General features: G+C 40.3%; 2 protein-coding genes across 3 annotated transcripts; one reads left to right on the forward strand and one right to left on the reverse strand.

Moving 5' to 3' along the window:
• Positions 1–1,196: 1,196 nt before the first annotated feature.
• scg3 (secretogranin III) lies at positions 1,197–14,746 on the forward strand. Of its 2 annotated transcripts, none has more exons than XM_023283980.3 (12): positions 1,197–1,664; positions 2,289–2,341; positions 2,496–2,538; positions 2,680–2,889; positions 4,072–4,214; positions 4,538–4,690; positions 4,771–5,002; positions 5,361–5,477; positions 9,337–9,420; positions 10,452–10,562; positions 11,595–11,684; positions 13,832–14,746. In XM_023283980.3, exons 1-12 carry the CDS (start codon positions 1,562–1,564, stop codon positions 13,948–13,950), a joined length of 1,458 nt encoding a protein of 485 aa, XP_023139748.1. In that variant the 5' UTR covers positions 1,197–1,561; the 3' UTR covers positions 13,951–14,746. The 2 variants fall into 2 exon arrangements, with proteins under 2 accessions (XP_023139748.1, XP_023139747.1); XM_023283979.3 differs by having other exon boundaries at positions 1,199–1,664; positions 2,680–2,901.
• Positions 14,747–14,824: 78 nt separating this feature from the next.
• lysmd2 (LysM, putative peptidoglycan-binding, domain containing 2) lies at positions 14,825–24,509 on the reverse strand. Its single transcript, XM_023283982.3, has 3 exons — positions 24,059–24,509; positions 21,353–21,705; positions 14,825–15,544 (listed from the first exon to the last, which is right to left on the reverse strand). Exons 1-3 carry the CDS (start codon positions 24,302–24,304, stop codon positions 15,493–15,495), a joined length of 651 nt encoding a protein of 216 aa, XP_023139750.1. The 5' UTR covers positions 24,305–24,509; the 3' UTR covers positions 14,825–15,492.
• Between the last annotated feature and the right edge of the window lie 2,502 nt (positions 24,510–27,011).

Consider the following 27,011-nt stretch of genomic DNA (forward strand, 5'->3'; position numbering starts at 1 on the left):
AATATGCACACACCAAGTAAATGGCACTCAGCCAGCCAGCGATGAAGCTAAACCTTCACAGGGTGGCAGCTAATACAACATCACTCCTACATTCAGTGTGGGGTGAACATCAACTGACAGTAAACAGAATTAAATGCTGCCAGAGGAAGGTATTAAAGTGATGAGTTCATATCTGGACGCTGCTTGTCAAAATGGCAAACAAACATAAACGGTGTGAAATAAAAAGAGTCCTCTTCTGGAAGAATCACTGACCAGGATGCACTGCAATCTCACAGAAAGCTTTCATAAGCCTGAGGATTAACGGGCGACATGCCACATTATCCAAATCATATGCTTTAATGCTTCCAGTAGCTTGCTAGTTGCAGACAGTCTGCAGAGAAAGAGTGAAATGTGATTTTAGAGTGCTGTGGATCACAAGCTTTTTCATGATACCGTCTGATTTTTACCTCGGTTTAAGGAACTCTTATTGGAAGACATTTTGATGTGACTTTTAATAAAAGAAATGATTCTTCTACACTCCCTCCTACTGCTGAAGTCTAATAAAAGAAGTTTGAAATGAAACCACTTCATATTGCCAGGAGCCTCACTTTTGGAGGCTGAATAGGCCACTGGAAACTGAATCTAATAACACCTGCAGAATGATCCAGAAGAGACGTGAGCCTTCATCTAATTAGCAAAACCTCACGAAGGCAAAGGCTGCCATAAAACTGACCTAATATATCTCCCCTTTGTTTGTGTGCTTAAATGCCTTTTTAATAACGGTTGCTATTGACCGGCCAGTGGAAGATCTACAACCGTGACGCAGGTTGTGAATGACGCACGAAATGGGCGTTTTTTTCTGCTCAAACGCTGCAAAAAATATTCAACCAAGCATTTTTGTTAAGTGTCCTGTGCACTCGTAACACTAGATTTGGAATTAATCAACTACTAGGCTGCTGCATGAAGGTCTCACTCATTTTTTTTTCGGAAGCTTTAAACAGAAAAGTGGAGAAATCTGTGTGTAAAAATATGGATTTGTTCCTTTGGCGTGCGTAATCGTCCACATACTTTCCGTTTTGCTTCTTTTGGTCATCAATTGAGAAATTCTATTGAAGGACCGAATAGAGCAGAACAGCCTGGACACTTTTTGCAGTGTTCACCTCCTCTTCCTCTTCTCCTCCTCCTCGTCCTCCTCTGTGAAGGCAGAGGGGGCAGGTCCCGCTGTAGTGGGCTGTATTACTGCCTCGGCAGGTGATGCTGTAGCTCACACGGGCTTGAGGAGCCTCCCTGCTTATCTGGTTATAATTATAGAGAGGTGACCTGGTTTCAGCACCGCGGTTCGTCAACAGCTCCAGAGTACAGCGGAGATTTGGCCCAGCCCCTCCCCGCCCGGTCCGTCTGACAGAGCGGGTGCCCAGGGCGCAGCCTCGGCGGCAGTTTCAGCACCAGCGGCCGGTCGGAGCGGAGCTGTCCACACATTCAGCACTTTTTTTCTTCTGGAGGTTTGAAAGCAGAACACAAACAGCACGAGAGCCCGGAGACATTTCGCTCCAGGGTGCGCTCCGAGACAGCTTCGTTCAGGATGGCGTCCAAACACGTCGGCGTTTTCGTCCTTTTCCAGCTTCTAGTTCTGAATGTAGTGAGCCAGACATCTGCCTTCCCCACACCTACAGCCTCAACGGATGGTGAGTTAAAATATATTTCTAGCACACTTGCACTGTAAAGGAACTGTAGGAATTTTGACGCGAAGTGTTTTTGGAGACAGCCAGTGATTGACCGCAAACTACAATAAGGTCATAAAACTCTTTACCCAACACGCATGCTGCCTGAAATAATAAAACAATATAAAAACAGCAATTTCTATTTATGTTTCATGTGGTTTGAATGCTGGCATTAGGAACTCCAGTTGAAATGAAGCTGTACCCTTTATGACAAACAAAACATGGCAGAAATCAATGCGCTCAAAGTTGAGCTCAGCAGTGACTGGGGGTGGTTTTAGTGGCGCCTGGTCGCCTGGAAAGGCCGCTTGTGGTCTATTTTAGCTGCAGTTTAATCTTTTGTTTGGTAATCCGATTATGCTCTGCCCCTGCGGTGGTGAGTTGGGAGAGCAGAAACGCATCACATCACAGGAGTCTCAAAGCTAAACATGAACTAAAATGACAAAAAAATAATTGAGTGAGTCAAAGTTTGAAGAAAAAGTGACACTTTTTCGAGGAAATAGCCCATTTTATCTTATAGATTTGTTAAAAGTCTGTCTTACAAAATCTGTGTCTGTGTATTAATAAGAAAGCGTTTTTTTTCTGTTGCAGATAAAACTGTGTACAACAGACAGCTGACAGAAGAAAGACCACTACAAGAGCAGGTGAGCTCCTCTTTCTCCAGCTAATATTCTCATCCAATATCCGGCCAAATGGTCTTTATGGTCACTCCTCAAACAGCCTGCTTATTAACCCAGTAAACATTATTAATCCGAGTTTATGCCCTGAGTGGAAATTGTTTGTTCAATGTTTCCCCAGATTGCAGAGGCGGACAGCGTGAAGGCTGCACTCCAGTCGGCTGGTAAGAGGAAACCTTGCTCCCAATCAATTAATGACTTTATTTCCGCCTGCTGAGTGGATTCGTGTGCACTTCCAGTAAAACAGGCTTCATGTGTGCTGGAGCCACAATTCAACACTTTTCCATCTCTTTTACTTGATGCAGAGAGCAAACGCTCAGCCGCCTCCAAGGATGCAGGGTCGGAGCAGGATGACTTCACCATGCTCAAGTCACTGGCTGATGGCCAGAAATCAAAGGAGACCACTGAGGTGCCCGTCAAGAAGGAGGATCAGTACGTCCCCGATGAATCCGACTCCACCAAGAGCCGGCGTCTGGCTGAGGACTACGACTCCACCAAGAACGGAATGGAATACGGCAAGTACCAGGGTATGAACCGTCACCACTTGTGTTGTTGATCTCAGTCCTTCTGCTTGTGCAACCTTTGCCCTGTTGCCAAAGGCAGGCGTCAGGCTGCGTGAATCTGTGTCTCACTGGCAGACATTTTAAGAAAGAGTAGGAAGAGGAAACACGTGTGTGCGATGGGGATAAGCAGAGACAGAAGGAGTCAAAGAGAGAACACGTGAACGCAGGAGAGAAAGATTATCCTGTCCCTCTGCGACGCTGCAGTTGTGAAAGCTCATGCTGGGCTCCAGCAGCAGCTTTTACTCCAGTCTCCACCACAGGAGAGTTTTAAAAACACGCCTCAGCACTGCTGACCCTTCCTGCCTCATCTCTGTTTCACATAAAGTAATGAAGAATGAAGCTTTAACTTGATAAATCACAGAAAAAATAAACACTCTATTTAGTTTATTTGAGTCCATATTTGTAATTTCACCCCAAATCCAATCATTTTTCTGATATTTACACGTACTTCTCGTCTCAGCAGATTTCTCCAGATGAGCTTACATTTCCCTGCATCTGCATGTAATTTGATCATCGTGCATAAATTCTGTCTCTGAGTTGAGGTGACTCAGACACTAAGCGCTGACATTTCACCAATTCCTGCTGTCAGTCAATCCAGCAAAGAAAAGTAGCTCCTTAGATTACTGTACGGCTAAATGTGGCCAGCACAAGTCTAGATTTCATTTCTTTATTATCTAGAGTGAGACAAAAATAGAGACGGTGTTTGAAAGTACAGTACATCGGTGATGAGTCAATCTGCCAGTGCAGGCAAAAGTATTCTGGCGCTGCTTATTTTTATTGTATGTTGGACCTTAGAAAGCAGCGGGGGCTGTTATGTAAGAGTCAAGCTGTAACAATCGCACATCTTTTACTCAGTAGATCAACAAAATGCTGAATACGAAGAGAGAAGAAGTCATTTCCTAGTGACAAATCTTTTTCCATTTATAGCAGAATAGTAGAGTAGAAGAAGGAGAAAACAAGTGTAGAGAAAAGAGAGATCAAGCTACATTTTTATAGTTTGAGTGGAGAAAAGTTGGAATAGTTAAGATCATCATTAGTAGGACATAAATCCAATTAAAAAATATACATCCAGTCAAACAGATCAAGCATGTGAGCGAAGTTTAAAATGGTAATAAGCGTCTTGTCTCCTCTCAGACGACCCAGAAAGCTTCCGTCAGGTTGATGGCACTCCGCTGACAGCTGAAGACATCGTCCAGAAGATTGCAAACAAGATCTATGAGGAAGATGACAGAGGAGTGTTCGACAGGATCGTGTCCAAACTGCTCAAACTGGGGCTGGTGAGTTGAGAGCTTCATTCAGCTCAGCACAGCACGCCGTATGGCATTTTCTCAACAGGAACTCTCTCTCCCTCTCTCTCTGTCCTCACTGGGAGATGAAGAGATGTGTGAATTGTGTTTTGTTCCCTGATTTCTAGTGTGAATTACTTTTCCGACACTCAATAGGCAGTTCGGCTGCTCCGTTAATTGCTCCTGAGATTGAGTGCTCGAGGACAGTGATCAATACGCACTAAAAAAAAAAAAGGGAAAAAAAGATGTTTAAAGTCAGCACATATTGTCCTTTTCCATCCAAACAAATTTGTCTTTTCTTTCTCGCTCTGTAGATCACAGATAATCAGGCCGATACTCTGGAGTACCAGGTGGCCGAGGCTCTGCAGGATCTCATCACCAAAAACGCCAAGAACAACGAGATCGAGGGTGCCGAGAGCAACGACCAGGAGACCAGAGGAGAGCAGGACGACCAGGGTTCAGACACGGTAAAACCAGCGAGGAAAAGCCGTGGTTCTAATGAGAGTGATGACAACAAGGAGGATAACAGAAACTCTGGCATTTCTAGGACGCATGGGAGCCACCCAGGCGCCGCTACAATGAAGACGAAGACGAAGAGGAAGAAGACGAGGACGAAGTTGAGGATGAGGTGGACAGAGATGCAGAGGAGGAGGGGGATACACCTGACAACACCTGGGACAAAGGGACCGAAGAGGGCAACGAGGTGAGCCCCGAAGACGGCCTCCAGGACCTGCAGTACTTCCCCAACTTCTACCGCCTCCTCAAAAGCCTCGATTCAGGTACAAACACGACCCAAGAACTGTGACATTTTACATCACAGCCGCAGAAAGAAAAAAAAAGTTTTTCAGCATCTTCCTTCTAAAAATAGCAGCTCTTCAGAATTGTTGGTTTGCTTTTGTTGTCATAGCAATGTTGCTCTCAAACATGTGTCAGTGCTCGTTCTGTCCACTTTTGTAGGAAGTGCACCCACACACCCAAACACACAAACAGAAACACACACACACAACTAATTATTTATAATCCAATCATCATGATCCCTACAGTTAAACACCATGTGGTAACATTAGCACCATGGTAACCAGCTACCCTCGCCAGGTGCTGCTGGTTTTCAACATGTCCTCTGCTTTGCTGCTACAGAACAAGACACTCAGGAGAGAGAGACATTGATTACCATCATGAAGACACTGATTGACTTCGTGAAGATGATGGTGAAGTACGGCACCATCACACCTGAGGAGGGAGTGTCCTATCTAGGTAAGACATGATATTATGCCAGAATGAACATGAAGCATAGAATTGACTGCATATTGGGTGCCACAGTTCTTGAAATAATTCAATAATTTTGGAAATATTTAGCTTGGCAAGTCATTCTTGCTCTTGGAAACAGCAGGTTGACAAAATAGCCTTAATGTAAATTTGAGTTCTTGGGGTTATAGTAGAGTCATAATGTGGTCGAAGTCAAAGAAAAAAGTCAGATAAAAAGTCCATGAAGGCTAGTTTTGACAGTTGGTGCCACAGTTCTTAAAATGTATGGATAATTTTGCATTTCTTAAATTTTGCAAATCTTTCTTGGACTTGGGAATAGCAATTTGGCAAAACAGCCGTAAACTAAAGTGGATTTATTAGATTTTTCCCTCAGATTCCAACTGTGCATTAGGGTCATGATGTGGTAGAATTTGAGTAAACAGTGTCATGAAAAAGTCCAATGGGTGTCCAGGTAGTTCAACTGGTTGAGCGAACGACCCACGATCAGGGGTTATCGTCCCCGATGCAGCGGCTTGGGTTGATTCCAGCTCATGGCCCTTTGCTGCTGGTCTTCCCCCAATCCTTCTCCCTACTTTCCTGTCTTACTCTCTACAAACCTGTCCAATAAAACCAACAAAAGGCCAAAAATAACTTTAGTAAAGCTAATAATGAGAGTGGGTACTACAGTTCTTGAAACCTATTGATAATTTTGCATATCCAGTGTTTCAAATCATTCTTGCACTAGGGAATACCACTTTGACAATATAGCCTGAACTAAAAGTCAGTTTACTAGATTTTTGTCCAAACTTTTCATCAGTAGGGTCATGATGCAGTTGAAGTTGAAGAAAAACATGAAGAATTCAAGAATTTTGTGTGTCTTAAGTTTGGCAAATCATTCTTACACTTGAGAATAGTAGTTTGACAAAATAGCCCTAACCTAAAGTTGACTTCTGAGATTTTTTTCCAGATTTTTTAGACTGCAAATTTTGGCCACAATGTGGTTGACCCCCCCTAAAAAAGCCCCATAGAAAGCTCAGTAGATCTATTTTTGACAGCAGGTGCCACAGTTCTTTAAACATTTTGATGATTTTGCATATCTTAAGTTTGACAAATCATTCTTGCACTTGAAAATAGCAGTTAGACAAAAATAGCCTTCATGTAAAGTCAATTTATTAGATTTTTTTCTAAAGTTTCCAACTGTCCATTTGGGTCGTAATGTGGTTGAAGTCAATTTTATCTTTTGAAATGATTGTAGATCTACATTCTGTGGCATCAACTCATGATTGTATTACTGTATTATGTTTATATTAATTATGTTTATATTTTTTCAGTACTGTGGTCTAAAGCATTAACAAAAACTAACAAAAAGGGCTATTTAGGTTTATGTTCCATGTCATCTTGTATGAAATTGCATGTATTTGCCATATTACGGTATATATTATAAAAAATATATAATATTATGGCCCTGATTTCCCTACTTATATGTGGTTTAAAGTACAAAACATGTAAAATTTAGGTCTCTGTCCATCCATTGCATTAACCATCAAATGCACATATTTTGCTCTGCCTCTGTGTGTTATATGTGATGTTTTTCTGCGTTCTTTTTGTGTTCAGTCGCTCTAATGTTCTCTCTCAGCCGATGCAGTGGACTGTGAAGCTGCACAGACAGATCAGTGTCAGGGGTGCCCTGTGTAACAGCCTGTTTTTTTATTTTTTTGTGGCATCACATCAGTGGCCAGTGGAAAGGTCAACCACCTGTAAGGGACAGCTGTCATCTCTCTGTGTGAGCCTCAGGAAATCCTACACCCAACATCTTTTTCTCCGTTTAAAATGCATTTAGCCCCAAATAGGAAAAAAAATACAGGACGCAGGAGTGAGATGTGGTTTAAAATCAGATCAGGGTTTCAATATTATTATCATTTCCAACTGTTGTTTTTGAAGTGTTCAGTTAAAATTGTGAAACATGGCCATATTTTATCTGTCATATTTCTTTTTCATAGTTTTTTTGATGAAAAACAGTCCAAAATGGATAGATAATCAAGGTTTGGTGCTTTAAAGCATAGAAAAGCAGCCAGTCTTCACACTGGAGAAGTTTACAACAGAGAATGTTTGGTGTTTTTGCCTGAATTTGACAACTAATTATTCCAGTATAACTCCAAACACAGATCAGACATGCCGCAGCCAACTGAAATATATTTACAGTATTTAAATCGTGCTCCAAGAGTCACTATCAAGCGTCACAACCGAGGCCGGCCTATGTAGGCGATAGATAAATTAATCAATTCTCCTTCAGTTGACCCCGAGCAACAGCCACCCATTGTTGTCTCGTCCAGCGGCGCAACGAAACAGGGATATACCATCACTCAAGCCGTGAGTTTCCTAGGCAACCCCTATGGCTTTTGCACCATAGTTTGTGAGGAGATAATGGTTTGGAATTCCTCCTATCGCCTAGCAACGCGTTAATGCCCCACATCTCCCCACCTCCACCCCCAACTGCCCCCAGTGATGCTCCAGTGACTCACCCAGGTACACGAGTGAACGCATCCAGCCGTCGCTCATGTCTAATGTGCCGACGGGTGATGCAGGAGATGTGGAAGGGAGAGAGAGCAAGAGAGAGTGGGGGAGGAAGAAATGTAGTGTGCATGTTGCATGTGTGTGTGTGTGTGTGTGTTTGGGCAGCAGGGCGAGATGAAATAATGGGCTTCCACTGCACCACAGGTGGGAGGAGGTGGCCTGGATGCATGGAAAGTGCAGAGGAGATGGTTAGATAATGAGAAATAAAAGGAGGCTGGAGTGAACATGGATGAGACAGGAAATTGCAAAGACTCAGATAGTCGAGTCTTCCTCATCTCTTTGTTGTCCTTCTGTCCTAATATCCATCCATCAAGAGACACTTTCATGAGATCTGGTCCCAGTAGTAGTCATATTTACTCGTTCATAATAAAGCATAAAGAAAATGACCAAAATATTCCTCACTACTTGTTGACAAAGAGTTCATAACATACAGTTAATCAGCTGTAGCTCCATAAACAGAGACTGGACCACAAACAGATTATGTTATATGTCTTCATTAATACATTTCTAAATACCTAAAAGGCCCTTATAGCTGATTATAGCCACATTATAGTTCTTTAATGTATACATAGTGCTTCTAAATGCTAAACAGGCCTACTTGAGGTCAAGTGTTACCAGAGCTCGATACGGAGGCTGTAATTTCAGCTGATCTCTGGGATGTGTGTATCTCAACAACATCTGTTTCCTTCATTTTTGAGCATAATGTTTACCACCTTGTTAATCCAGATAGGACCAGTTGTCCCATTGAGCCATATGATCTGTTTGTGTCATCACCTATCTTCTTAATCTGTTTGCAGAAACCTAACGCTAACTGCCATAATGCTGGTGATAACACACCCAGAGGATTATTTAACAAACTGCCCAAACAAATCATTCGTCTTGTGCAGTTTGGCTTCAGCTTTTTGTAATTCAAAGGTAGCTCTAATGTGTGTTGTCCAAGAAGAAGATGGCACAGATACTTGTGAGTCTACAGGGGAGAAAATTGTGCATAAATTAGTCCAATAAAAGCTGCTCTTGTTCTGTATCCAGTTCTCTAATATTCAGTGCATAATTAAATTATAGGAAATGCTAGTGGAAAAATACAGTATTGTGTTCATCACAGTCGTCATACTCCCGAACCTTCTTTTCATTAATTAGATGAGACCCTTTTCTCATTATAATCACCCTCTGAGTCACACAGGAACAGCGTGGGACTTTCAAGTGGCTAAGAGGCTTTCATTCATCATCTGCAGAGTGAACTTAGAATGCTGCTGAAATCTAAAGTACATGTTTGTCCTCTTTCACCCGCCTGCAGAGAACCTGGATGCTATGATCGCCATGCAGACCAAGAACAAGCTGGGAAAGTCTCTAGTGTTGCCTGACTTCGCTGGACCCAACGGTAAAGATCCCTCCAAACATGCCCAACATGGAAAAAATGATATAATTATTCCACATGGTCATGCGTTATTAATATATTAGAATAAGTAGACTATTTAATGTGGTTTAAATATGTGTTGTGATCACATTTTTACGATGAGAATTATTTCATTAACATGAAATCTTTGACCAAAGACTATATTTTTAATATAAACTTTGAGAAATACATATGTGTTGTCTGGAGAAGATTTGAATATAAGATTACAGCAGGTAGCCAGTTAGCTTAGCTTAGCATAATGACAGAAAACAGGGGAAACAACTAGCATGCCTTTACTAGGAGATAAAAAAATGTAAAAAAATAAATAAATAATTAAATTACCAGCACTTGTAAAGTTTAGAATAACATAAGATAAGATTGTCCTTTGGGATTAATTAAGTTTTACCATAACTTTAACTTAACTTAAATTAAATTAAATTAAATTAAATTAAATTAAATTAAATTAAATTAAATTAAATTAAATTAAATTAAATTAACTTAGATACTGTCCAGAAAAAACAAAATGACATATATTTAGAAATACAGTGCCTAAAAACTGGAAAAGCAATAAGATACAAGTACAAAATAGAACTAGTAAGCTAAAAAAAAAAAAAAAAAAAGGCTAGGATAGACCAGTAAAAAGTAATGCTAGCAATTATACTGAGGTAATACCGTTTATGATACTGAAATATTACACGTGAAGAATGAGCTAAAAATAAAATATTACACATTTTATCTTGTTTGTTTGATGACTGCAAAAAACCTAAATGTGAACGCAATAATATAAAGTTTTATTGGGAGTTACATGTAGAATATTTCTTGGCTGGGAGTGTTGAGCCAGGAAATAGTCTGGAACACAAAAAAAGGAAAAAGGAAATAGCTATTTTTACACAGATTGATCATATTATATATATAACTTGTTAATTAATCTGCCAGGAAGCAGATTCTTCACTGCTACAATGAGTATCTCCCTTACCAATAATTTTATTGCTCCGTATGCTGTTTCTTTGCTGCAGGGAAGAACTTGGATGAGGATGACAACACCAAAGCCGAGGCTGCCAAGATGCAGAAGGAATACGAGAACCTCAAAGACTCGACCAAAGAGGATCAGCCGTCAACTGAGACCAGTCAGTCCACAAACCAATCCTGATGACCTGAGGAACCATTTATTTTTTCTTTTGTAATATGACAATTAGATAAAGTAATATATTATTTCACATTTCCACTGAAATTATTAACTCTGGGCCTTGTAAACTGCCTTTTTATTTTTATTTTTATTATTTTTTTGCATCATGGTTTGATGGTTTTTGTGTTGTGCCAAATGTCTCAAATAAACACATGGTTCACAAATATAGCACGTCCCACCAAAAACAGATTCTTCACTCTATTTTAGTGGCTGATACCATTTCAGACACTTTGTTTGCCCTTCATCAGGGCTGACAGGACATAAACAACACTGTGTAGACCAGGCCAATCATAATTATGTCCCCGCTCGTTCCTGAACTAGGCCAGTCCAATAACATTCAGAGGAAAGCTCGTCACGGCTGACATCATTCTGCATCGCTGTCTGCTGCACTGAACACACTCATCAATCTAATCCGTGCACACACACACACATGAACACACACATAGAGACGCATAAAAAGGAAAAACAAAATGAAACATAGACCGGGATGACCACCAGGACATTTGTTTCAGCAGGAAATGAAGGAAATACTGAGTTATTTGTATGTTAACAGGCTGTAAAATAATATTTAAGGAAAAAATAGAGCATGTATTATAATCCACATTGAATCTGTGGTGAAAGAACATTCAATCTCAGACTGTAGATAGCACATACATACTCATTTTTTTTCCATTTTTGCCTTATTAAGTGAGTCTTTTTCCACTCGAACCAGCAGCAATGTGTCTTCTGTTGTTGCTAGTTTGATCTGAAACTTCAACCCGCTGCTACTGAGATGGAAAAGACACAGGATACTGGTTGATTTAGGAAATCTTTCTGATGTAAATATTTGATAAGTCGTAGACAGCAGCGTCTCATTCTTTGGTGAAAATGAAGCACTTCTGACTCCTCATGTCCTACAGAGCAAGTTTTTTTTTTGTTGTTGAAAACTTTGTGATACTTTAATGAGGAACATTTCTCTTTCTTTTACCTCCAGATCAGCCCGGCAAGTCAGAGACTTATCTGGAGGCCATCAGGAAGAACATTGAGTGGCTGAAGAAACACAACAAAGATGAAGGCAAAGATGGTGAGAGAAACCAAATATAGTCCTGAATCTTGATCGATACACACACAGAACTAATAACTCGTCTTTGCTGGGTTTTAAGAGCCAAAACGGGAAAACATTTGCAGATCCTCTCTCCTCACTGAACCGTGCAGGGTCACGGACAGGTCTGAGGTGACGCATTGAGGGACAGGAAAATTTGAGACCTCTATTGTTCGCCTCGATTTGCAATTTAAAAGAACCCAAAATAGATGCTTCACTCCAGACCTCATGAATATGGATTGTTATTAATGAGTCTTTCCTAATTGCTCGAAATACAGCTGTCTTGTTCAGATAGAAAGGTCTATTCATTTATCCTCTCCTACCTGTTCCTCTTCATTTACGGCATGTGTACGTCCGTGAAATGAGATCATTGATATCAAAGCTGCTTCGTTACTAAGAGCGCATCTATCACAGCAACACAAAAAGGTCAGGATGGACTTTTTGTGCTCAGATCATCGCACCTTTGTCATCAGAGTCTGCTTGTGTCTTCAGATTCACAGCCTTGTGGGTGTGTATCTGCTGCCTCACCCATAACGAAACTGCATTTGACCCAGAAACTGCAGAACTGTGGTTTCACACAACAACAGGGGGGAAGCCTGCTGTCGGACTCTCCATAGAGTAAAGTCAATGCCCAGTGGCGCTTAATTAAGCAGAGGAGAATGAAATGTTAATGAGCTCTCACTATTCAGGCCATCCTGTCCACTGACGATCATCTCAGTGGGACGTCTCGGGCGAAACAACAAAAGTTCCAGCTCGGAGAGATTTATATTTACCGTTAATGCTCGCTGGCCTGATGTAATGGGAGCTGATCGATAGGTGGAGGAACTGCAAAGCTTGACCCAAATTCTTGCACGCAGAAAACAAAAAATCTACCAGACAGACTCTGAGCGTATATCGCTGGGAAGTAGAGGGCTGGAGCAGCAGGGAAGTTTTGTTGGGAGCTCATCGGCGACCTTGCTCTATATAGGACGCCTCATTAGCATTCAAGTGAGTGGAGTGGTTGTCCGGGACAACAGGGGCCTCCCCGCCTGCCTGTCAGCCAACCAGGCAGAGGAGACAGACAGATAATGATGTAAGAACACACGAATGTGCCTCCAGAATCACCCAATTTTCCCATCGAGGGACTCTCCGCAACTCAAAAGATAATTTCTTAACACACCTTGTACCACAATAAACTCCTCTCTGAGGTTATTCTCTGTCATTTTTCTCTCTTGTTTCCGACAGCTGGAGATGATCAAAGGCCTTTTCGAGCAAAAAAAAAAAAAAAAGAAACTGTCATAGAAACAGACAGGGGCATGGGCCATTTATTGTGTTTACTCTACCAGAAGCTCCCATTAGGACAATCTCAGCAGACACGGCTGTGTGTGTCTGTGTGTGTAAATGAGTGTGTGTAAACGCCTACACGCCACAGAGATTATCCAGAGGAGCAGATGGACGTCGAGGCGACATCCTGGTTTTGGCTCTTGGCTCCTCGCAACCAAGATCGAGAGAAGTGGCGCTGCGTCTAATCACATTCTGTTAATCCTTCACACATGACATGTTCGTTACAAGCAAAGTGACTGTATCTCCGAGCGATGTGAGAAAAGTGATGCTGCTAGAAAATGTCATGAAGAAGGCGCAGAGGCTGCTGTGTGGCTTTTTGGCTGCCCTTTATTCATTCAGAACAGGAGAAGCTGTGCTGCGGCTATTTGTCTGCTTTCTGGAGCTCATTTGTTACCTTGATGGCTACTACAGAGTCAGACTGTCTAAATATAGCCCCACTGCAGACCTCTGTTGCTGTGTCATCTGACTATGGCCTGTCTAAAGCAGAGGTGAACACAGGTGGTGCTCAAAGTATTTATAAAGGTGCTCAAGTTAGGAATCATTTCATTGTAAGAAGCACATGTTGGCAATCACGCTTCGCCCTGTGATCTTCTGACCTTCTTATTTCATGCTGCTAGCCTGTATGGTATCTTCTTATCCTCAGACAAACATGCTCTGACCTTAATCCTCCTTGAAGCTTGTTTGGGTGTGCCATCTTAACGAGATGCTGCTTCCAGAGTTTAATGTCTGATCTTTCCTCCTGCCAGCCGTGATACCCTCACCATCCTCCTCATTATAAACCCATCATTTGTTGCGCCTCTTTCCAGATTATGACCTGTCCAAGCTGAAGGATTTCATGGACCAGCAGGTCGACTCGTACATCGAGAAGGGAATCATCGCCAAAGACGAAGGCGACACCATCAAGAGGATCTACAGCAGCCTGTAACGCCTCCGTCCACCCTCCAACCAACCTCTGGTCTAAATAAAAACCACACAGGACTCAATCTGACACTAAGATCTACCACAAAAAAAACTATTTACAATTATTCTCCCATGGCATGGTAAAGTATATACTGTGTATTCAAAACTACCTGCTTAGGGGAACTTGTTTATCCTCCCAGACATTCCCAGAAATATATCAAAAAATGGGATTTTAATCACACAAAATGACAAATCATTCCTTTAATTCTTCCTGACAGCTACCTAACAGATTATATTTGCACGCCAAGACCGCAGAGTAATAATCTAATATTACCAAATGAGAAATCAGACTATTTTACGTAACACCACACATGCTAGCATTTACTCCAACCTGTCTCCAGTGGGAAATGAATGTTATGAGAGTATGATGCTGTAGCTTTCCACAACCGTCTCCAATCCATTTTTTGCAACAAAACACACATATATCAAATTATACTCATCATGTGCAACCTGTCTTAGCCTTCTTTTTTCATCCCCCCCCTCCTGGTCTATATGTAAGATCTTAATGTATTCTTGCTTTTTACCTTACCAAATATATATATATTTGCTGTGTATCATGTCAGTGAACTTCTCTATTCTGTTCTGCTGTAATTCCTCTGGAGCCCACTAAGGGGCGACGTCTGAATCATCAATTCTCTCTGCATGTCTCTATGAGTTCGTTTTCATCTCTGTAGAGGCAAAAGATGAAGTATTTTTAAATGTAAATATCTGTGATTTTTTCCTAACGTTGTTAAAGCAATTAAAACATTGCCTTTTCTTTACTCGTGTATTTATGTGACGACAAAAACACACCGAAATTAACAATCCACATGCTCAAAGGAACACTCCAGATCTTTACATCTGGCTTAAATACGTATTTATTCTCCCCAAATAAAACCAACACAACTTTAAAAGCACAATAAAACAGCCGATACAGACATCTCCACACATAAATATTGCATTCACACTTCAAAAATAGAGCAATCCCTTCTGTTTCCAAAGACAAAAAAAAGAAGAAAAAAAGCTTCTACGAGGCAAATGGAACATGTTCAAAGGCTTGAGTCCATCCGCCGCCGCCTCTGTTTGGAGTGAGCTCATACAGGGTAAACACCGATGAGGAAGGCCTGAATATAGTTTCCAATGCGCCTATTCTAGGAGGAGATTTAGAACATCAGGAGCGGTTAGCGAGTCTAACAAGCTAATCCTCCTAGAATTGCTTAGCGCTCAAAGTGTGTGTGTGAACGTATGCAGCAGGTGGTTTCTGTACAGCAGCTTCACAAGCGTATGATTGAGTGGACGGGCTCGCTGGAACCCGCCCAGTAAAACTGTACAAAACAATAATATACATCACAATCATTGCATTTCAATAAATAAAAAGGCAAACATGACACTTGTTCAACGTGGTTTGGTAAACACAAAAAGGTAAAAGGAGAAGGATGGAAAAACAAAAAAAGCAACGAGGCTGTGGGAGTGTTTTTGTCCTTGTATGGGTGTCCGAGATTGAGCTTCAGGTAAACACACTTGTCCTTTATATGTCCTGGTAAGACGCCGTGGGGGCCGTGTAGTCCTCCTCACTGCTCCTGCAAATGAGAAAAATATACACAATGTTTTCTTAGAAGTTGTCCACAGAGGCAACTCGTGTCTTTCTTCCTGTGCTTTACCACAGTGTCTAGGTCAGAGGTGTCAAACTATTTCTAGTTCAGGTTCCACATTCAGCCCAATTTGATCTCAAGTGGACCAGACCAGTAAAACCATAACATAATAACCTGTAAATAACTACAACTCCTAATGTTTCCTTTGTTTTAGTGCAAAAAAAGTTCACATTAAAAGGAACTATCTTTTTACAAAACATTATGAACAACCTGAAATTTCTCAAGAAAAATAATTTAAATTTCAACAACATTATTCCTCAGTTTATCATTTAAAGATTACAACTTCCAGATCACAGAATATCTACAAAAAGGTACAAAACATCTAGTCTCAGCTATCTGGAACTGAACGATCTAGTATTTTACTTTACGATCAAAACAACTTGTCATGGTCTAGAAATTATTTTAAATGTACAGTTTTACTAATTTACAATCTGCAGTTAATGTCTTCTCTACACTCTGGAGGTCCGGTTTTGTCCCGTGGGCCACATGTTTGACAGCCTTGATCTAGGCGAACGTGTGAATAATAGATGAAGCTAACCAGTCATATTGTTCTCAGTCACAGCAGAGAGCTCATCTGTCCGGACAAAACACCAACTCCTGAGATGCGTTATAAGTTTAACTGAAGGATTAGTTGAAATATTATCGCAATGCGGACAAATCCAAGTCGCAAGTTGAAGCACTGTAGCGCTACATAGATGCCCCCCAGCCAAGAGATCATATTCTCCAAACAAAACATGTTAGTTTGATACAGACAGGAGCAAAAATCACATCAGTTTTGCACTTTTCACAGTGGAAAAGACATGCAAAAATTAGTATTCCAACTAAAATCGTCAAAATAACGACAATATGATGTTTTTTGCATGTCAGTCAGCCTTATGTTTAACATTATTTTAACCACTGTTTTATAAAAGTTATTACACATTCCTTCATTGAGAAGAAAACATTTTTTCTTCGAAGCTCTGGTGTAGCTGTTCAGAATTCCAATTACTTAAGGAATGAATAGAAAAGGATCAACATCAAAAGAGGCAGCAAATAAAGGTTTCACACCACAACTTTGAAGGCTGGATTTGAAAAGAAGTGTGGATTTTCTCCTGAATATCTTACCCATCATACATCTCACATCCTGAGGGAGAACAGGATCAATCTTTTAAACTTTGAAGAGCTCAGTCCAATTTGGTCTTCGAGAAAAGCCCATGTAGAAAAAGCAAATTGGTCCCATTGAAAGCAGCTGTATTTATTCATTCTAGCGATGCGGCGAAAGGCGAACCTGTTTAATGTAACTCTGCTGTTTCCAACCAGCTTTATGCAGCTTTATGCATCCTGCCTTCTGTCAGAAGGACTTCCCAAACCATCTGCATCTGAGTTTTTATTAAATCTGTTGGAGAGCAAGGCCTCGATCCAAGAAATACCTGAGATAAAGTTGGTAGGTTCGGTGTCTAACCGAGGGGTGTCCAACATGCATCCCCTGGGCCAAAACCGAACCTCCAGAGGGTCCAATCCGGCCCTCAAAGTGTAAAAATTACAGAGAAGACATTAACTGCAATCTGTAAATTTGTAAAACTATAAATTTTATTTTATTTTAGATGTTCTCTCTTGTTTTATTTGGCTTTTAGCTGCCTGGTTCTTTGGTGGGATGTCGTCTCTCTAATTCTTTAATTCTCTCTCTTTTTTTTTTTTTACTTTTAATTTTAACTCTCACTCTTGTTCTTTAATTTTCAAACTGCCTAGTTCCCTTGTTTGAGTTGCGTGTTAATCTAGCTAATTATTCATTTAATTTATTATCATTTTTACTATTTATTTTAACTGACTGCTCTGATTTGTCTCCTATATCTTGTTTGATTGCCTCTGTGTTGCATGCTTTAAATGTCAAAACACTTTGTGAACACTGTTTTTAAGGGTGCTATATAAATAAAGTTACAATTATTATTATTTTATACTTTTGCCCTTACAGGCTGAACTGTTGGACAACTCAATGTGTCAGTTCTAACTTGCTTTTCTTCCCCATAACCCTGTTCTTACTCATAAATTTGAAGTTTTACGTCTTTTGTTTCCATTTTTTAACCTTATTGTTTTTCATTTGTCATCATCTTGTAACTCTGTTTCAAAAGATGCTGCAAAAATAAAGTTAATAAATGACTACAGTGAATCTAAGAGACAAGAGCGATGTCTTCAGATTGAAAAAGCAAGGAGCAGCGCAGCACAGTACTGAGTTTTTAGAAAAATGTGGCCACATTTTCAAGCTAAAACATCTTCACAGTGGTAATACTGCTTGTATATGAAGTTATAAGGGTTTCTACAGGAAGAAACATCACTCGGTCTACTTTCTCCCTCCAGTTTAGCTCAGACGTTTGTGGTTTGACTGAGGCAGGAAGTCAAACAGGCATGCGGTGTGTGTTTGCTCTGGGACTGTGTGGAAACAAGGCAGCGAGCCTCTGTTTGTCTAAACACACTGCAGCTCCACAGGTCAGCCTTTTATGTGGCTGCAGTCATAGATGGATCTTTGCACAAAGCTCGGCTTGGCCTCAGGTGGTAGGTAAACATTTAAGGAGGCATTAAAAACTTTGTCTACTCATGGCACGTGCCTTTATGAAACAAAGCAGAGGTCTAGAGTTACCAGAGCATCACTAAAAGCAAAAGTAAGAGGAGATGGTCTGTCATTGGTTGGTGCAAACTAATAAGAATGAAATACTTAAAATAATATTGTCTCCATATAGTGACAGACATTATTTTCAGATTACAGTTTGATTTTCAACACGGACAAACGGATGATAGTCATTTAAAGAACCTGAAATCAAGTAAGTGGTGTGGGGCAATTAGGATCGAATATTAGAGGATCAAAAGGAAGGTTTTACAGCAGAACTTTGTCAGGAAATTTGAAGAGAGAGCATTAAGGCAGGAGGATAAAAGAGTCATCTAAAGGACCTGAAATCTAGTTAGAAGTGCAGTTCAGTGGTGGGATTTTCACTTATAAATATGAAGCTGATTTGTCTTAAAGGCTTCTTCTTGAATCTTAATATAACTATAATCAAAGTAAAATGAGCAAGATGCGGTAAATCCTTCATTCTGAGGCTGATTGTGTGATTCTGTATGAACTGTTACTGCAGATTAATGTCATAAACCTGATCTTATTGTTTCTGGACTCAAAAGCTCTAAAACAAGACATGCCGGTTACATAAGGAACATAATGGACAACCGGACTGCCGCAACTGTTCAAACAGTCAGGTAATGTTACCCCAGGGCAACCAGGAAGGAAACTAGCATCAGAGCTGCACCAGGAGGGACAATAGTACGAAGAAAACTCCTTTAGAAAGCCTGAAGTGGAAACAGCGTGTATGTGTCTGTGGAAGAGTCAGCTGCAGTGTGACTCAACAGACGGACAGCACCAACAAAGCCTGCCTCTCTATGAATGGGTGAACGCCAGGCATCCACTACGACTTCACGACCCAGCAGACACGAGAACATTTTCTGTCTCAACATGCAGCGTTAGGAAGATGTGCACAGGCCTGAGTCTGCAAGCCAAATCCCGCTAAATACCTGACCGTTGTGTAACATGGCGTCTGAGTAGTGCAGCAGATCGGCCAAACCCTGATCCCAATCTTCGATCCTCCTTCTGTCGGAACATTTTCACTCTCTTTTCCTGCTGAGCGGGACTTCTGACAATCACCCAATGAGCTCAGCTCCATTTTCAACAAGCAAAGATTAGCTCAGTCTGACTGTCAGTCTGTGAGCTGAGGTTGAAAGCGGCTGTAAAAAGCAGCAAAGTGACCAAAACACTCAAGATTTTTGCAAGACACAAACCTCTCTGGACATTGTCATAAACATCTGGACTTTATTAGACCTATTTAGAATATGCTGTGCCTACTTGAACTTTATTACACCTATGTGGACTAATTATTGCCCATCAGGACTTTTTTAAAAAATTTTATTTTATGTAGAATCCATTACACCTATCTGGACTTAATTATACCGATCTAGACTTTACTGTATCTGTTTGGACTTCATCTGTTTGAACTTCATATGGCTATCTGGACTTTATCATACTAATGTTGGGCTTTTATTTGCTTATCAGGACTTTTTTTAGTCCTATCAGGATTGTATGATGCTTATCTCAGCTTTATTTAATTAATCTAAACGTACCTTCCTGGGTTATAGTATTCCAATCTGAACTTTTTTAAAAAAAACTATCAGGTATTTAATATATGCAGCTGGGCTTTATTATGCCTAAATGGGTTTTATTGTACATATCTGGACTTTATTCAGACTACATTATGTCTATCTGGACTTTTTTTCACAAATGTAGACATACATATTTGGACTTTATTACACCAATGTGGACCTATTTCCGCCTATCAGTTGTTGTTTTTTGTATTTTATTTGATGTGGATTTCATTACACCTGTCTAGACTTAATTATACCTATTTAGACTTTATTGTGCCTGTCTGGACTTTATTATACCTATTGGAACTTCGTATGGCTATTTGGACTTTATCATACTTTTGTGGACTTTTATTTGCCTATCAGGACTTGTTTTTATTCCTGTCTGCATTGCATTATGCTTATCTCAACTTTATTTAATCAATCTTAACATGTCTTCCTGGGTTTTAGTATACCGATCTGAACTTTTTAAAAATCATGTATTTACTATATGCACCTGGGCTTTATTTTGCCTAAATAGGATTTATTATACATATCTAGACTTTATCTGGATTATATTATGTGTATCTGGACTTTTTTGACAAATATAGACATACACATTTAAACTATATTACACTTATGTGGACTAATTTTTTAATATCAGGACTTTTTAAAATTCCTACTCCAACTTCATTATGCCTATCTTAAGTTATCTGACCGATCTAAACACTTCCTGGGCTTTATTAGGAAGATCTGAACATGTTTTTAGCCCTATCTGGAGTTTATTATATGTATGTACATGCATTTTTTAATATTTATTCATTGTTTTTATGTAACTTATTTAGTATGGAAGCTATTTGAGGAAATGTGTGGTGTTATGTCTGTTCTGAAACTGCTGTAATTTCCTGCAAAGAATTATTAAAGGATCTATCTATCTATCTCTATCTATCTATCTGTCTGTCTGTCTGTCTGTCTGTCTGTCTGTCTGTCTGTCTGTCTGTCTGTCTGTCTGTCTGTCTGTCTGTCTGTCTGTCTGTCTGTCTGTCTGTCTGTCTGTCTGTATGTATATATATATATATATATATATATATATATATATATATATATATATATATATATATATATATATATGTATATTATGCCTACACGGACTGGATTACATCTATGTGGACTATATTCTGATTATCTGGACTTTATATGCCTATCTATCAACTTTATTTGGCCAATCTAGACATACCTATCCGAACTGTCTTGTGCATATCTGGACTTTGTTAGACCTAAAGTTTTGGTAGGTAAAAAAACTACTCAGTGTTGATGATCATTCATTGGTCAATACCAAACTGGAGCTGGCTGCTGGCAGGCATCCATGAGGCAAAAGTCGGCCTACACACCCAGAATAAACATCTGATTGGACGCTATGCTCACCAAACATTAGTCTGAAGGGACTTTAGAGAAGATGTGGTCAAGGTGACATATTTTGATGCAGTGGAATTTGGAAAGAAGAATATTAGCAATGAGTGTTCCCAGTGTGGTTTGAAAGACAACAATCACCAAGACACAGCAGAGAAACAGCTGCTGGCTGGGTGTTGTTTAGCACCTCACCTCACTTCCTCTTCTTTCAGCCTTCGAGCCACCTGCTTTGACTGCTTAATTTGCAAGTCTAGTCTGTGTAAGAAGTCTTTGGCTGACAGCTCCTCTGGTTGAGGCTGAGGCTGGGCAGGTTTGGAGTCCTCGGGGGGTGGAGTCGAGGGTGGCGTGGGTCCCTCGATGTCCTGCGTCACAATGCAGGGCGCGTCAGCATCCAGGCAGGCCGTTTCACCGTCTCCATCAGGAGACTCCAGAGACAGTCCGTTAAATATGGAGCGCTTCTCCGACACCACGGGGATGTTGAGGCTGTTCTTCAAGAAGATGCAGTCGTTGCTGAACAGCTTATTGGCTCTCTTGATTTGCTCCATCTGGAATGTTGAGGTGACAGCAGAAAGAACAGAGTTGACATTGTAGAGTTTCTACGACTGACCAACTTCCTGGTTCTAAATAAGCACATGCCTTTTTCTACAGATACCTTCTAGTGTCACTCCTTCATTCCATTTCCCACAGTTATCCACAATTCTTCTAACTTTTTTTTTATCTGTTACTGTCTGTCAGACTTCTTGAATCAATTACCTTTTGTTCTTTGTTGTCTTACCCTCTGTTACTGATTAGCAACCATATGCAAATGAACCACTATTTACCCTTGTATTTACATACAGTCCCCTCCCTACCCTCTGACCATCCCTATAAAATGTGGACTCTACAAATGTTCTTGGTTGGTTTACCTTCACAGACTCATGCTCTGTGTTTTTAAACCCACCGTATACCAGAATACCAATAAACATCCCACTACAACAAACTTTGCAGGACTAAGAGTGAAATTTCTTCAACAAGAACCAGATTAAAACCTTCTGATAAACCTTACTAACATATGGCATAACTGTTGTATTTACTCTGTCCACATGGCAATCAGTTTTTCAGTATTTTTACTCTTGCCATGGAGTAAATGTGCATTCCTGACTGGAGAGAAATTCTCATAAAACAGTGTTGACACCATCTCAGGACACAAACTCTCCACTGACACTCACTAAATGCATACTTTGAGATCAGGACGGCTTTGTTAGCACCTGCTGAAGAACACTGCATTCAATGTTAGAAAGTGTGTAAAGGAAATAACATGTCATTAGAGGCTGCTGTGATTGTATTTTGGGCCTGAGTTAAAGTTGGAATGCAATCATAAGAGTATGACTCACTGCAGACAAATGTCCAACATATAAACCAAAGAAAAAGCAGAATGAAGTGGAAGGAGGACTACTCTTGCAGTAGCTAAAGCAGCTGAAGGATTGGTGAGGCAAGGGTTTTTTATTGTGGTGCAAATTTCAAAACAAATGTGTCATTAATCAAGTTTTGTGTCCAACTGATCTGAAGGCATTGGAGATGCTTTGCCTAAACGATAATAAAGTTTTGCTAGTGACGTATACACACAAACTTTATGATCTCTTTACTTTTGCTTTCCCATTGGGGCTTCCTATAGCAGAGGTGTCAAACATGCGGCCCGCGGGCCAAAATCGGCCCTCCAGAGGGTCCAATCCGGCCCGTGGGATGACTTTGCAAAGTGTAAAAATTCCAGAGAAGACATTAACTGCAATTTGTAAATTTGTAAAACTATAAATTTAAAATAATTCCTAGAACAGACTAGACTTGATTGTTCATTGTTCTGTTGTCATTTTGTGTCTCATTTTTGTAATATTTTGTCTAGTTTTTGTTGTTTTTTTGTTTTGTCTGACTTTTATCGGTTAGGACACGTTTTTGTTGCTTTGTGGATCGTTTTTGTCATTTTGTTTCACACTTTTGTCACTTTTTGTCTCACTTGTCCATTTTTTTGTTGCTTTGTAACTTTTTGTCTAATTTTTTTGTCACTTTTTTGTTTTCTTTCATGTAATTTGTCAAATTTTTTGTCATTTTGTTCCTCGCTTTTTTGTTTGTGTGTCATTTTTGTCATATTGTCTTGTTTTTATTGTTCTTTGTCTTTTATAAAGTAAAATAGTGTATCGTTCAGTTCCAGACACTTGTGACTAAATGTTTTGTGCCTTTTTGTAGACACTCTGTGATCTGTAAGTCATAATGTGTAAATGATAAACTGAGGCATAATATTGCTGAAACTGAACTTATTTTTCTTAAGAAATTTCAGGTTGTTCATAATGTTTTGTAGAAAGATAATTCCTTCAATGTGAACGTTTTCAGAATGTGCTTTTTTGCACTAAAACAAAGGAAAGATTTGGAGTTGTCATTTATCGGTTAGTATGTTATGATTTTACTGGTGCAGCTGGCTTGAGATCTAATTGGGCTGAACTAAAATGGGTTTGACACCCCTGTCCTAAGGTAATATTTCCCACAACCCACATTTATCTGCTGTAAAATAAGAAGTGGCATTGTGCATTGTACTGTCTCTGTCCTTATCTTGCACTGGAAATGAAAGTAAAATCAAGAAGTTGTAACCATTCCTCGTAGTTGAAGGAAAATACAGAAGTAATTGTAAGATACTTGGTTTCAGATCATCCTTGTAGATGACTGGGTGCAGGAAGAACTGTGTTAAACACCAGAATAATACTGTCTGCTCAGGTTTTCACGTTAACATGAGGTGAAGGGACACATGAATGCAAATTGGAGTGATGTTGTGTTTGACTCGTCTGAGGACTGATTTAATGCTTCACCGCTGATTTTCATTTCTTATTATCACGTCTAACCCACACTGCTGTGGTTGAGCTACAATCTTACCGTAACACCGTATTTGAGAGCAATCCCCTGCAGAGTATCACTGTCTGTAACCCGATGCTCTATGTACTTCTCCCCCAGAGAGGCCGTGACGCTGGCTGTGCTTCCGTACGAGCGGATCTTGGTCCGGGCCAGGCTCTGGGACAGTTCGCTCTCCGACTCGGAACCGGACCTGGACCGAGGGAAGATGGGCTGGGCAAATCGTCCTCCTCCATCCCGCATCGGCAGGACGGGCGAGAACTCCGCCATCTTCTCTTGAATAAATAAACAGCCCGACAGCTTCTGTTTGCTTTAACGCTCCGCTTGAGTCGCCGCGGTGAAGTGAGTCGCTGATTTAGGCGGCAGGGAGGTTCCCATCCCGGGTCATCTGGAGCCAGTCAGTCCGGGGGAGAAGAGACATGTTTGGGGGACCACTACCTCACTGCTCGCTTTGTCATAGATCCGTTACGTTGACGTAAACGCGTAAAAACGTACAGACGTTGGAACGTCGGACAGGAAGGACAATGATACCATTTCCGGTTACATTTCCACAAACATCACAACATCACGAACAGATAAATACAAACATTGAAATATTTTTTAGCACCAATTTACCATTACACTTAAGTATTAAAAATAAACCGAACTAAATTAAAATGAATATCTTGGTCTGTTGTTACCCAGGGGTGTCAAACATGTGGCCCGCTGGCCAAAACCGCCCCGCCAAAGGGTCCAATCCGGCCCTCTGTTTAATATAATTTAATGTAATTTAATGTTTAACTCTATTAAACAGACAAAATATTGAATGAGATAATTCAACACGATACAATACATGTCATTATGAAATTAAACAAAATTTTTAAAATACAAATATTAGAAATTACAGATAAAGTAGTTCCATCATTAAACATTTAAAACATACAATTAAACAAGAAGAATGTTAAACATTTTTAAAAATGCAAAACATTTAATCAGATTATTAAACCCTTAAAAAGACAAAACACGGGTGCACATATAGCTCAACGGGTTAAGCGGGTGACCCATGTACAGGTGCTGGTCCCTGATGCAGCATCCCGGGTTCGAGTCCTGTTCGTGGCCCTTTGCTGCAAGTCTTCCCCCGACTCTTCTCCCCCATTTCCTGTCAGTTTTCACTACACCTATCCAATAAAAGGCCAAAAAAACAAAACATTTAATTAAAAAATTAAATGTTTAATTAGAAAATTGTATCTTAAAGACAATAAAAGTTCAAATAGGAATTACACAGAAATACAATGAAGGATTTAAAAAGAAAATTAAACATTAAAAGGTGGTAAAACATTTAAAAAGACAAACAAAGATTTAATCGAAACATTAACAGACTGTCTGAAGGTTCAAACTAACAGAGAACTACTCAAGAACTTTTAAGATTTCAGTCCTCAGACTGTGGAAAGGTTCAAACTAACAGAGAAGTACTCAGGAACTTAGAAGATATCAGTCCTTGGACTGTCTGGAAGTTCAATCTAACAGAGAACTACTGTGGGACTTAGAAAATTTCAGCCCTCAGACTGTGTGAAAGCTCAGGTCCTGAGGACTCGGGAGGTCTGGAGGCTTTGAAAGTCTTGGAACTGAGGGTTCAACCCTCCAGCACAAAGGCTGAAGTCCAACCTCCTGAGAAAAACGGTCGAGTCGAGACTCAAGTTAAAAAAAACTCGAAAATGGCAAAAAAATAGATGATAAATGCGCAAAAAAAAAAAAAAAAAGTATCTGAGTGAGTAGCTCAGGGGGTAGGAAGAGAGACTACCAAGTGGAAGGTAGTAGGTTCAAGACCCACCACTGGCCTTTTTCTTTCTTTGTCTTTGTCAGGATTTTGAGAAAATTTAAGAAGGGTCTGGTCTTGAACCAGCGACCTGGAGCTCCACAGGTAAATCCTTAACTCACTGAGCTACAGATCAGAGGAAAAGAAGTAATTTCGTCGTCCCTTTGGCATCGTAGTTAATAAAATGACCACATGGGTGGAGCCAAGGCGGAGTCAGGGTGGAGAGTAGGCGGGGAGGTGGGTGGTGGCCTCCCCCCTCTACAGACCTGACCGTGAACACCGTCGACACCCACCTCAGGGAGACGCTGCCTAAGATCTCAAGGCTGCTTGGTCGTGGTCTTTCTGGCACGTACTCTTCCAAGATGAGCCGGGAAGTTTAACACTGATGGAATGACACCAGGTCTAAGCCGACAAACTTCCAATTCCTCCTCAACCCATAGTCTCTGGGAAACCTACATGGAGTAAGAAAAGTAGACAGAGAAGTAATTAAGTCTGTAGACAACATATTAAAAAGAAATCATGCTAATAAATTAAGTACAAAGAACCGAATTCGCCAATATACTGGAGACCAGAGCTATTTAATTTGATAAGTATAACCTTGTTTAGTAACATTTCAATTATTTGAGAGCAGTCCTAAAGAACTGCCTGTAATCCCAATCATAAAATGGGTTTGGAGGAAGAACATAGATGGTAATCTGGATATACATGAGTTAGGCTTTATAACTACTATTGGTAGTACTAGTGGTAGTAATAGCAATGTGACTACTACTAGTAGTAGTGGTAGTACACACTACTGCTGCTGATACTGGCACTGCTACTACAACTTGGAATACTATTACAAATGCTGATACTACTTCTACGACTCTAACAGCTGTTTATACTACTACTGCTGCTTGTACTTTTAGTATCACTACTACTGCTTGTACAACTATACTACAGCTACTATTAATCGTATGGTATTTGGTTGTCAAGCTGCTAGCTCGCCTTAGCGTTTTGCTAGTGGCTAACTAGTTAGCTCTCATAGAGTGGAAGCTCTCAACAAGATTTCATAATGAAAAAAGAGTCAAAAACTATTCTTACCTATGAAAAGCCATTCCAAGTTTCCTCGTCTCAATCGTACGACGTAGTGTGTAATTGTATGCAGCACAGTGAGCCGGCATACTTGTTGTTTCCGTTTTCACG

Source organism: Amphiprion ocellaris, chromosome 1, assembly GCF_022539595.1.
Source record: "Amphiprion ocellaris isolate individual 3 ecotype Okinawa chromosome 1, ASM2253959v1, whole genome shotgun sequence".
NCBI lineage: Eukaryota > Metazoa > Chordata > Actinopteri > Pomacentridae > Amphiprion > Amphiprion ocellaris.

What these genes read in the sequence shown, in the direction of transcription:
- scg3 (XM_023283979.3), top strand. Translation starts at nt 1,562, where the DNA reads ATGGCGTCCAAACACGTCGGCGTTTTCGTCCTTTTCCAGCTTCTAGTT. An exon ending in AAAGACCACTACAAGAGCAG is followed by an intron (nt 2,342 to 2,495) that starts GTGAGCTCCTCT and finishes ATGTTTCCCCAG; the next exon opens with ATTGCAGAGGCGGACAGCGT. An exon ending in AACTGCTCAAACTGGGGCTG is followed by an intron (nt 4,215 to 4,537) that starts GTGAGTTGAGAG and finishes CTCGCTCTGTAG; the next exon opens with ATCACAGATAATCAGGCCGA.
- lysmd2 (XM_023283982.3), bottom strand. Translation starts at nt 24,304, where the DNA reads ATGGCGGAGTTCTCGCCCGTCCTGCCGATGCGGGATGGAGGAGGACGA. An exon ending in CTCTCAAATACGGTGTTACG is followed by an intron (nt 21,706 to 24,058) that starts GTAAGATTGTAG and finishes TCAACATTCCAG; the next exon opens with ATGGAGCAAATCAAGAGAGC. An exon ending in CTGAAAGAAGAGGAAGTGAG is followed by an intron (nt 15,545 to 21,352) that starts GTGAGGTGCTAA and finishes TCTCATTTGCAG; the next exon opens with GAGCAGTGAGGAGGACTACA.